Source organism: Gadus macrocephalus, chromosome 17, assembly GCF_031168955.1.
Source record: "Gadus macrocephalus chromosome 17, ASM3116895v1".
Taxonomy (NCBI): domain Eukaryota; kingdom Metazoa; phylum Chordata; class Actinopteri; order Gadiformes; family Gadidae; genus Gadus; species Gadus macrocephalus.
In genome coordinates, this window is record NC_082398.1 from 5,659,497 (window position 1) to 5,671,173 (window position 11,677).

At 49.1% G+C, this 11,677-nt stretch overlaps 2 protein-coding genes and 1 long non-coding RNA gene across 4 annotated transcripts in view; 1 reads left to right on the forward strand and 2 right to left on the reverse strand.

Moving 5' to 3' along the window:
• The first annotated feature begins 1,106 nt into the window (after nucleotides 1–1,106).
• LOC132475867 (uncharacterized) overlaps nucleotides 1,107–11,677 on the forward strand; it is a 149,043-nt gene continuing 138,472 nt past the window's right edge. The window contains exon 1 of the long non-coding RNA XR_009530008.1: nucleotides 1,107–1,364. This is a non-coding gene — a long non-coding RNA (uncharacterized LOC132475867). The remainder of the gene's footprint in view (nucleotides 1,365–11,677) is intronic.
• Nucleotides 1,371–4,007, reverse strand: LOC132475856 (netrin-1-like). Its single transcript, XM_060077233.1, has 3 exons — nucleotides 3,248–4,007; nucleotides 2,488–2,568; nucleotides 1,371–2,198 (listed from the first exon to the last, which is right to left on the reverse strand). The coding sequence occupies exons 2-3, from the start codon at nucleotides 2,519–2,521 to the stop codon at nucleotides 1,771–1,773; spliced, it is 462 nt and encodes a 153-aa protein (XP_059933216.1). The 5' UTR covers nucleotides 2,522–2,568; nucleotides 3,248–4,007; the 3' UTR covers nucleotides 1,371–1,770.
• On the reverse strand, nucleotides 5,535–9,325 carry LOC132475816 (E3 ubiquitin-protein ligase TRIM39-like). Of its 2 annotated transcripts, XR_009529993.1 has the most exons (3): nucleotides 8,573–9,325; nucleotides 6,141–6,297; nucleotides 5,535–5,658 (listed from the first exon to the last, which is right to left on the reverse strand). XR_009529993.1 is itself a non-coding variant. In XM_060077160.1 (2 exons), the coding sequence occupies exon 2, from the start codon at nucleotides 8,459–8,461 to the stop codon at nucleotides 6,845–6,847; it is 1,617 nt and encodes a 538-aa protein (XP_059933143.1). In that variant the 5' UTR covers nucleotides 8,462–8,463; nucleotides 8,573–9,324; the 3' UTR covers nucleotides 6,326–6,844. The 2 variants fall into 2 exon arrangements, 1 of the variants encoding a protein (XP_059933143.1); XM_060077160.1 differs by lacking the exons at nucleotides 5,535–5,658; nucleotides 6,141–6,297 and adding an exon at nucleotides 6,326–8,463 and having other exon boundaries at nucleotides 8,573–9,324.

The window sequence follows — 11,677 nt, forward strand, 5'->3', positions numbered from 1 at the left end:
CCACTTTAACCTTCTATTGTCTGTGACATTCTTACTAGATGTGAACCCTCTAATACTTGCTTGCTTGCTTGAAAGAAAGAAAATTCAAAATTATTTTCCTCTACATGTCCAAGACACCCAAGATTTAGTAAGAGCGTGGATTTAATGAAATTAAAATAATTAAATAATTTACATTTTGTTATGATATAATATATTTTTATAATAAGAAGACGAAGAAGACGAAGAAGACGAAGAAGAAGAAGAAGAAGAAGAAGAAGAAGAAGAAAAGATCAGTGTATAGATTTTGTCTGTAGCATTATATTAAAAAACATAATTTTGAACTATTAGAATTTTACCTTGAAAGTTATTTGGATCAATAATCTGCGTCAGCTCATCTTTAGTCAAACACCATTGCAAATGTGAGGTAGAAAAGTCGGTTCTATTTCTGGCTTTCTTTGGCTAAACTGTTAGGTGTTTGATTATATATTAAATGTATTTGAAAGTTCTATTGATACATTTATTGACGCTCTATTTCCAAAACTTAATCATCAATAAATCAGTGTTAAATATAATACATGTCAATAAGACATACTCTTTGGCACTTTTGTCTTGACCTGAATTCAACTAATTGGCATTTTAATTTTAATTTCCTGTCAACTGTCAAATATAGTACTTATGAAATGACCAACTCTAAAAAGAGCCCTTGACATTACCGAAGAGAAACTTTTTCACATTCTGAGTTCCCTGCCAAGGCTTGTAAGTGTGTGGTGTGCGTGTGCATGTGCGTGTGCGTGTGTGCGTGGCTCTATGTGTGTGTGGATACATCACAATACATTCGGCTATAGTCCCCCCAAAAATAATAAACAGCCACTCAAAATAAATGCTGTGATCCATCGTCCTTTCTTGTGGACGAACACCAAACAAACAAATAACTTACTATCCTCTATTAAAGGCACCCAGTGCAACTTTCGAGGCTTAAAAATAAACATTCAATTTCTAGTCTTTTTTACACGTGGTAAGTTTCAATAACTCCATACCATTACATACCGACATTTAAGCAGCAAAGATGAGACGTCGTTGTGTGCTGAGAACTGATACAAAATCGATAACAACAACAATGCCGCCATTTTCTTTATTTTTTGTAACCTACAATAAATAAAGCAGGCTTCCAGTCAATGGAAAAATGGTTTCTCCCCACCGGCGATTGTTGTTGTTTACGATTTTCTATCAGTTCTCACCACACAACGACGTCTCATCTTTGCTCCTTGAATGTCGATATGTAATGGTAAGGAGTTATTGAAACTTACTACGTGTAAAAAAGACTAGAAATTGAATGTTTATTTTTCATTGAATGTTTACATAAAGTTGCACTGGGTGCCTTTAATGTCTTTCACCGTGTGTCTTTACGTGATTCTCACATCTGATATCCACATGGTACCTGTGTGGGGGACTGTGTGTGTGTCTCCTGTCACACAGCGGGAGGTCGGCTGGAACACAGCAAAGTGGGTACCCAACTTGTGGGGACCCCAGTTGTGGGGACTGGATTTGTGAGTAGGACGGGATTCGTGGGGACCAAATCAGCGGGGGACGGATTAGCGGGGGCCGAAACAGCGAACGTCCACAGCTCAGGGCTCTCGGGTGTCGGCGAGGTCGGCGTGTCGTCGCGGACGTTAGCGCTCGCGCCCGTCCCCCCCACGTTCTCCACGCTCTCCACGCTCTCCACGCTCTTGGGGGCCGGTTCCTCCGAGCGCGCGTGTGGTCTGTGTGTTCCGCCGCCGTCGCCCCCCGTCACTAGATGCGGCGGGATGTAGCCCCTCTGCGGCTCAACGGGGTGGCGGTGCGGCCGTTGGTGGTGGTGGTGGCGGTGGTGGGGGGGGCTTTCGGGGGGCAACGGCCCCTCTTGTCCTGCCCCCGGAAGCCCCTGAGCTTGGGGCTCCAGTGGTCCCGCCACTGGAGGGCGGTGGTGGAGCGGTCGGCCACTAGGCGGCTCTCCCCGGGGGCCCAGTCGCGGCCCCCCTCCTCGGAGCCGATGAGCAGGAAGGTGCGGCCCACGTGGAGGGCGGGGCAGCCGCAGCCCAGGTCGCGGTCGGGGACCCACAGCGCCCGGGGGCCCCTGCGGACGCGGGGCGTGGACCCCGTGCGGAACACGGTCTGCACGGCGATGGAGAACTGCCACCAGGGGCCCGAGCGCTCCATGGCCTTCACCTGGATCTTCAGCACTGGGGGAGACAGAGGGCCACGCCCACACGGGTGGTTGGCGTGATGTACAAACAACAACAACAACAACAACAACAACAACAAGACACGGGTGACATTTTGGCAGATGGCTAATAAAACATAACTCCTGGGAGGAAACGTTGATATTTATATATTGCATGTTATTTAAATCATACATATTTCTGAGCATCACTTCAAACCGTTTGAACTGCATGCACAGCCTTAGAGGAAAGTTGTCGGAGAACGTGAGAGTGATCGTCGACACGGACTGTGTTAGGAGACGGGACTGACCGTAATCCTTGAGACAGTAGGTGTCCAAGTTCATCCTCACTTCAAGCTGAGCCAGCTGGCAGTAACAAACACACTCCTCCGCTGAGAGAGGGGGGGGAGAGAGAGAGAGAGAGAGAGAGAGGGGGGGGGGGAAGGATGGGAGAGGGAGAGAGCCAGGGGAGACACACAGCGAGGGGATCAAATTAGAAGTAGGTATCATAGTCCGACACATCGGCACATGTCCCCTTGCCTAATTACAATATGGCAGCTTCTATTTTTCATCACTGTATCACATAACTAACAGATGAGCCTGACCACAACAGGTGGAACATTCCGTAGGTGTCCACTAGAGGGAGCTAAGGGGCCAGCGCGTCAACGGCGCAACAGAAAACATGGCAGCTGGAAGAATAAAGGGGCTTTTCCAATTTAATGTACAACCCCATACCATATTTCCACTGTAAAAGTTTAATTAGGCCAAGGGACACACCGAGTATGTTTGCACAAGGGAACTCATGCTATCATTTACAAAGCAATTGGCATGGGGTCGCATACAATTATTCCAGTTACGTTCAAGGAAAACGACAAGATCTTGGAATGTAATGTAAGCACAATTAGAATCATTTATAGGCCATCACTAGCAAAAAATTAAGTTTAGAATCTCAGAATCCCATTTTGTATACAAAGTGAACTTGCGCTATTTATACGATAGCGTTAATATAAATGAATGATCTCCCGCACCCACAGGCAGCGGAGTCTGTTGGTGTTCTCTGGAGCGCCTTACCTATGTTGTACTGCTGCTGGAACACCGGGGTAGGGGCGACCTCTTGAATTCCTGTAAACGTAAACACAGACAGGCAGAGGCCAAACAGACCGTCAGACAGAGACCAGGCCGACAGACAGACAGACAGGTGAGGGGTGTATGAACAATATCTTTGGGGCTCGTCCTTTCAAACAGATTGTCTTTGTCTCCTACGGTGATGGCAGGTTCTTGCACACTGTGTGTGTGTGTGTGCGCGTGTGCATGCGTGCGTGTTAGAGGGATAGAGGCCAGGAATGGGATGTGGTATGCATGAATGCCTCAGAGGGTCGGGAATGCCCTTGCAGAAGATAAGCATGTGTCAAAAATGTCAGTGTGTGTGTATGTGTGTTTGTTTGAGAGTGTGTGGTCTTTTTTTTATGGCATTAGATGTATATGCCTTGACAAGGTTCCGTGCAAATGCAGGGTATGCACACACACACACACACACACACACACACACACACACACACACACACACACACACACACACACACACACACACACACACACACACACACACACACACACACACACACACACACACACACACACACACACCTACACACACAGAGTTCCCATTCAATCTCAGCAGCACATGTTAGAGTGATTTGGCCAATAACGTACGCCCCGGGCAAACATCTGCCATGTGTCTGTGCTGCTGCTGCAAAGACTTGTTCACCAACCGGTCTCTCTGTGCTACCAATTGTTCACGCGTGTGTGTGAGAGTGTGAGTGAGAGAGAGAGAGAGCCTCTCTGTGTGCCAACATGTGCACGGGGACAGTGAAGTTGTCTCTACATGACCATTATGTGTTTAAAACAAATTATTTCATGAGTTTACAATACAACGTTTTTATAAATTACACTAAAAATACTAATTATTTATTATTGTAGACATTGAGGTTGTGAACATGATTATAACGCAGTTAATTAATTGAATTGCTGAATTGAAAACAATGACAATTAAATACGTATCCTTTATAAATTAAGTGTAATGTCTTTAGGCTAAATGTACATTTATAGCAATTTACTGAGTCCTGTGCATGTATGTGTGTGTGTGTGTGTGTGTGTGTGTGTGTGTGTGTGTGTGTGTGTGTCTGTCTAACAGATAAACCGTATAGAATCAACTGTCCCGTTCCTTTCCTGTTCTTTGTGACAAAAATGGGACAGTGACACCCTATACCCCACCCAACAAACACACACACACACACACACACACACACACACACACACACACACACACACACACACACACACACACACACACACACACACACACACACACACACACACACACACACACACACACACACACACACACACACACACCTGTGCTGGCCAGCGTGACGGCCAGCTTGGTGTAGGCGACGCCGCGGCGTAGCAGCAGGCCGCCGTCACGCTGTTCTCCATCAGAGGGTGCGAACGTCAGCACCTTGTCGGGCAGCTTCAGGGACGACTCGAGGCCCTCCGCCCGCAGGGCGCTGTTCAGACACTGGGGTGGAGGGGGTGGTGGTGGAGGAGGAGGTGTTAGAGGAGGAGGTGGTGGTGGTGGTGGTGGAGGAGGAGGAGGAGGTGGTGGTTGGTTGGGGGAGGGGGGGGGGGGGTGGTGGTAGGGGGAGGGGGGGGTGGTGGAGGAGTAGGGTTAGGGTGTTAGAGGAGGAGGTGGGGGTGGTAGTAGGGGGAGGGGGGGGTGGTGGAGGAGTAGGGTTAGGGTGTTAGAGGAGGAGGTGGGGGTGGTGGTGGGGGGAGGGGGAGGGTGGTGGAGGAGGAGGTGGTGGTGGTGGTTGGTTGGTTGTGGAGGAGGAGGGGGGGGGTGGTAGAGGAGGAGGTGGTGGTGGTAGGGGGGGGGTGTTGATGGTGTAGGTGGAGGGTGGGGTGGTCGGGGTAGAGTAGGTGGTGGAGGTTGTGGAGGAGTAGGAGGTGGTGGAGGAGTAGGAGGTGGTGGTGGTGGTGGAGGAGTAGGAGGTGGTGGTGGTGGTGGAGGAGGTGGTGGTGGTGGAGGAGGTGGTGGTGGAGGAGGAGGAGGTGGTGGTGGTGGAGGAGTAGGAGGTGGTGGTGGTGGAGGAGTAGGAGGTGGTGGAGGAGGAGTAGGAGGTGGAGGTGGTGGTGGAGGAGTAGGAGGTGAAAGGGGTGGGAGGGTAGGTGGTGGTGGTAGAGGAGGACAGAGATAAGATATATAAGAACACATTGGACGTCACAAAGGGTGTAAAGTTCTCCCATAGTACAGCAGAGTAGTATAATGAGTTAGTAGTAAGTCGTCAAGTACCTGTCCGGGGACGGGTTCCGGATTGATCCAGTTCTCGCAGGTCTTCTTCAGCTCCTTGAAGGGGCCGTCCATCACTTTGTTGATGTCGGACAGACTGAAGACGCACACGGCCGCCAGCTCCTCGCGCTCCCTGGGACCCCGACAGAGAGAGAGAGAGAGAGAGAGAGACGTCGCAGCTTTTAAAAAATAACGACCCCTGATAAACGACACAGAACGGAAGGAGATAGATCCACAGATAGATAAAACTATATTAATCCCCGGAGGAGAAATACCGGTTACAGCAGAGCAGCATGTGAAGACAAAGGATATAATACAACAAAATAGAAAATAGAAAATAGTGCTAAAGTAAATGCTGAAGTAAGGACAAACAACAAACAAAACCAACAGGAAAAACAGTATAACAGTACGAATTATAAAGTAGCCCAGTGCAAGTACTTCCCGGTTTATTAAAGAGTGTAAACGGTGCAGGTAACACTACAGCAGCGTCCCCAGTGGAGGGCAGTCTGTCTCGGTGGTTGTGGTCTGATACTCGGCCCCTCGCATGTTTACACACCATCCCAACCCGCACGTGTGTGTGTATACGTGACGCTCTGTGGGGGGCCGGCCGCTCACCACTGGGAGGTGACGAGGCCGTGGAACTGGGTGGTGGCGGGGTCGTTGGGGTCGCGGCGCAGCGCGAAGACGTCGGTGAGCACGTTGTAGCGCTGACCGCTGGGCCGGTCCGCACACACCAGCTGGGCCTTCAGGAAGTCATTGATTGGCTCTTCAGCTAGAAGATTTTAGATTTTATTCCTTTATTAAATCCCATCGTTTGTCAATGGGTTTTAAGGCAACACAGATGTTTTTGTTTTACCTCACTGATAATATATCTACTGAAAACGTGTTATACTGAGAATTTACCTATTCCACAGAAAAAGACCCCATTGTACTTTTGGTGAATTTTTATTCAAATCTGAAGTGTACAAACATTGTATTGAGTTAACAGACATGATTTAAAACAACAAAACCGTACATTTATTTGATCGATAATGTGATCAAAATAATAATAAAACCAACATTTCATACTTTCAACTAACCTAATTTTAATTAAAAAACATTAAGAAAAAAAGATCTTGAACATTTAAGAGTAGTCCAACCAGTTATAATGATTTATACTTGTTATAGTACACAGTGTAAGTTGCTTAATACATTTTGTTGTATTTAAATGAAGGTGAATATGAATGCAATTTTCTCAGATCTCCCATGGTAGAGATTCCCATTCAGGAAACAACATTACTTATTTTGGTTGTTTGATTATTCATCCTCAAACAAATGTCCTAGTCTGTTTGATTGACAGGTGAGATGATCAGGGGGGGAGAGTTTTGTCCTCCATACGGACAGAGGAATGGATAGAGAGGCTCTCTAAAGCTGCAGTCGGTAGCAGAGTAGAGATGAACCCTGGCTTCCACATCATAGAAGGAGACCAGACCCTCATCATAATCAACAAACACCCCCACCTTCTGGAGCTCAGCTCTCAGAGGGACACGGACAGCAAGGTTACCATTAAATACCAACCCATCCTTGTCGTAGTAGAGAGTCCAGTGGCCCGTCTTAGGGGTCCACCCGGTCCAACCTTTTCTGTTGATGGACTCTCTGACCACTCCTAAATAACATGCAGTCTTGTCTTTAACCTGGACCTCAAAGTAAAATCTCCCTGAGGAGAAGCTCTGCCTCGTAAGAACACATGCATAATATGTAAATCTCTTAGGGTTGTCTGGGAGTTCCTTCGCTACACCTCTATCATGGACTTGTTTCCCATCCTCAGACAGGATGAGCCTGGGATGAGCTGTATCAGGATCCAGAGTCACATCTACTTCATACTGCTGGACCCTCTTCAGTTCAACATCATCACGTAGCTTCTTCATCTCCATGTTCAGTGTCTCCTCGAGCTGATCCAGGGATCTCCTCAAGGTCGCTACGTATGACGGAGGACGGACCTCCACCGTCGTCCAGTCCCTGGTGGGTGGAGGGTCCTGCAGGGATCTGAAGGCCTGGAGGAAGTGGAGAAGGTCTTTAGTGTGCGAGAGCTGCGTCACCTCTGAGCTTCTATTGGTCAGATCTTCTATTTCCTGCTCCAGCTCTTTGATGAGGTCTTCGGCTTGTTTCTCTGTGGATTTCAGTCTCTCTTCAACCATTTGGTTGAGATCATCCTGGCACTTTTCAATGCAGCGCATCAGAGCAGTGAGGACCTGCACACCATCGGCTATCTCTCTGTCTGCATCTGCTTTGCTACGTTCTACCGTGTCTCTGATCTCCTTAATCTTTACTTTTCTCTCCTGGATCATCTGCGAAACTTCAGCCTCCATCTTCCCCAGCTGGGCCATCTTCACTTCATATTCCTCCTTTAGAGGTACAACAGGATGGGACCTGTGGTCACCCTCTGTGCAGGACTGACACACACACACCTCTTCAGTCTGGCAGAAGAGCTCCAGAAGTCTGTCGTGTTTCTTACACATCCTGTCTTCCAGACGGTCCATTGGCTCGACCAGCCGATGTTTCTTCAGGCCTGTGACTCTCTGATGCGGTTCCAGGTGGGTTTGGCAGTAAGAGATAAGACACACTAGGCAGGACTTCACAGCCTTCAGCTGGATCCCAGTACAGACGTCACAGGGAACTTCTGATGATTCAACACAAGGCTGCTCTTTTACTTGTACGGTCGTTCTAAACTGAGCAGCCAGCTCTGATACAAGGATATTGACCTGTGGATCAGGTCTAGTGTCGAAAACCTTGTTGCAAACAGGACATTTGTACCAGACTTGTCCATCCCAGAACTTATTAATACAGGTTCTGCAGAAGTTGTGTCCACATGGTGTGGAAACTGGACTGCTGAACACATCCAGACAGATGGAACAAGAAAAGTTCTCCACAGACCAGGAAGCGTTAGCAGAGGCCATTCCTAGACACAGACGACAAGGTTTATGTATTGAAATAATTCCATTATTCTTTTTAATTCTATAACGGGAAAAGTGTTTTAAGTTCTCTCAAAGTTGTGCTGCTGTACTCACCTTGTTGTTGTGTCTGTCAGACTATTTAATGCGTGTTATTTTTCTCCTGAAAAATGGAACTGCTTCCACGTCGGGTGGCTTCGGTTTCCGTGCACCTTAGGTTACGCTTCCTCAATATGACGTCCTCTCCCCTCCTCCACCTGGCTCCTCCGCTAACACCTGGCTCCGCCCCCACGGCACATGAGTGGACTGCATTAATGCGCACTACGCGGCCTCTTCTTCTTCTTCTTCAGTTACCGGCAGTTGGACGCTGTCCAGCGTATTACTGCCCTCCACAGGTCCGATGACTAACTACATTTTTACATATAGTCCTGTACTATGCAGGAACTGCAAAACTGCCCTAGAGATCTGTTTATGGTTATCACAGTGCCCAAACAAGGAAAAAACTGAAAAAGCCTGACCTCCAAGTCCCAAGACCAAAAGTCTACCAAATAGTGCATGTCTTTCTGTCCTATACTTTCTACACTCCAGAAGAACATGTTTTACTGTCTCAGAACTCCCACATTCACATATACCAGAAACATGTTTTCCTACAATAAATAAAAAATGATTTAGCCCACAGTGACCCAGCCTCAATCTACGCAGTTTAACTGAGTCCCTACGGGACTGAAAAGTGCAGGTACATCTTTTTTTTACTTGAGATTGTAAAGAGAAATAGTGTCTACCCCTGCTTTCTTTTCCCACCCTCTCTGCCATTCCTTCATTAAGCCTTCTTGAATTATTTCTCTCAGTTCCACTCTCCCCCAGGATATATGAACATCTAACTCTCTACTCAAACTTTGTTTTGCAATCACATCCACCTGCTCACTCCCCCCAACCCCAGCGTGTCCCGGAACCCAGCAAAAGGATATGTTGGTTCTAACCCAATTCTAAAAAACACAGTTAGAATGTCAGTAACATTATCAGGTCGAGCCTTAGATACGTGGCCTCTTCAAATGCGTTGATGTGTGTTCACTTCTTTCTGGAGTTAAAAGCGAGCCGGTGCAGAACGAGAGACATTGTTGGGATTGTGTGGTGATTGGCGACTGTAACTGGGAACATCGGTGTAGATCTACCCGGGTTTCCGGGGCTGTCCCGAATACTTTCTATCCAACCCCGAACCGATTTTCAAAAGAAACAGAGAGAGCAAAGAGCTGTTTATTGGCGCTACGCTGCTGTAGGATCTCTCCCCGATGTGCACGCGCACACAGTGAGTGCACACATGAGCAGCAGAGCTGAGAGCAGCAGACAGCGATACAGTCTGGTCAGTGGGGGATTTTCTTTTGCTTTTGAAAAGTTCCCCCCGTTTGAAGAACTAGTTTACCCCCTGCTGATAAAAGTGGGTCACACACACACACACACACACACACACACACACACTTTGTGCGCACGTGTGCACCTGTGTGTGTGTGTGTGTGTGTGCGCACGCACGTGCACCTGTGTGTGTGTGTGTGTGTGTGTGGGAGTGTGTGTGTGTGTGTGTGTCTGTGTTTGTGCGTGCCCACCTGTGTGTGTGTGTGTGTGTGTGTGTGTAGGAGGAGGAAGGTGGAGCGGGTGGACTACAGGTCCTTGGTGAGGTCGGGGATGTAGTTGATCCCGGCCCAGCTGGTGCTGTTGGGCTTCGTGGAGAAAACCATGGGGGCCCGCTTCTGAGGGGGAGGAGGAGGGGGAGGAGGAGGAGGAGGAGGGGGAGGGGGAGGGAGGAGGAGGAGGAGGAGGAGGCGGGGGGGAGGAGTAGGAGGAGGGAGGAGGAGGAGGGGGGAGGGAGGAGGAGGAGGAGGAGGAGGAGGAGGAGGAGGAGGAGGCGGGGGGGAGGAGTAGGAGGAGGGAGGAGGAGGAGGGGGGAGGGAGGAGGAGGAGGAGGAGGAGGAGGGGGGAGGGAGGAGGAGGAGGAGGAGGAGGGGGGAGGAGGGGGGAGGGAGGAGGAGGAGGAGGGGGGGGGAGGAGTAGGAGGAGGGAGGAGGAGGAGGGGGGAGGGAGGAGGGGGGAGGGAGGAGGGGGGAGGGAGGAGGAGGAGGAGGGGGGAGGGAGGAGGAGGAGGGGAGGGGGAAGGAGGAGGGGAGGGGGAAGGAGGAGGAGATAAGAGAGAGGAAGAAATAAACCCTAGAATGACGACAGCTATCCACAGATACTCTCATGAATACGTAATCACGGGTCAGTGTATACCTTATTTTATTGTTTTTAACTGAATCAACAAAGTTCTATTTTCGATAAAAGCGTCTGCTAAACGACCCAATAGCAGGTCTCCATGGTGACGGATGATGGAGTATTGTCACCTTTGGGTGCTGGGCCTCCGGTGCTTCCCTGCCGCCCCGGGCCCTGCTCCGCTTGGTCCACAATTGTTAAATATAAACTTTATGAATATAATAACCCAGTATCCCGTCTCAGGGGTCGATATGATCTGATGTTTTCTGTCGATGGACTCTCTGGCTACTCCTAAACGCCATATAGTCTTGTCTTTAACCTGGACCTCAAAGTAAAATCTCCCTGAGGAGAAGCTCTGCCTCAGGAGAACACGTTGTGGCAACCCACTCCTTAAATGAGCCGGGTTACCGGTACAAACGACGCGTTTGGTGAAGGTTAAAGCCATTGCGGGCATTTATTAACAGTCAACTTTAGTCAACCAAGGCACTCGCGGTCTCTAGGGCCTCCGTGGGCCTCTAGCTGCCCGCGGACCCGAGCGCTTCCTTCTTCCTCCCGTGCTGTGCCGTGCTGTCCAAGTGTCAGCCCTTTTATATCTCCTCTGCCACCGGCCAGGTGTCCACCAATCACCCTGATTGGGGAGGCGAAAGGGCTGCTCTCGGTCGCCGTCTGGTGGGCGACGGCGGTACATGCCGTCCAAGACCAACCCTCGGGCTGGTCCGGGCCGAGGCTTACGGGGCGGGATGCCACAACGTGGATACATTGTAAATCTCTAACGGTTGTTTCACACAATCCTGGAAGAGCTAGAAAGGAGAGCAGAGATAGGAGAGAGGAGGAAGAGAAGAGAGAGGAAGGAGAGAGGAAACTAAGATGAGGGATGGAGAGGAGAGAAGAGCTGACAAGACAAAGTCAGGGTATTCACTCAAATGGGTGGAATCTTTACATGTAGTCACTGCAGCTTTGTGTAAGGTGTAACACATGTTG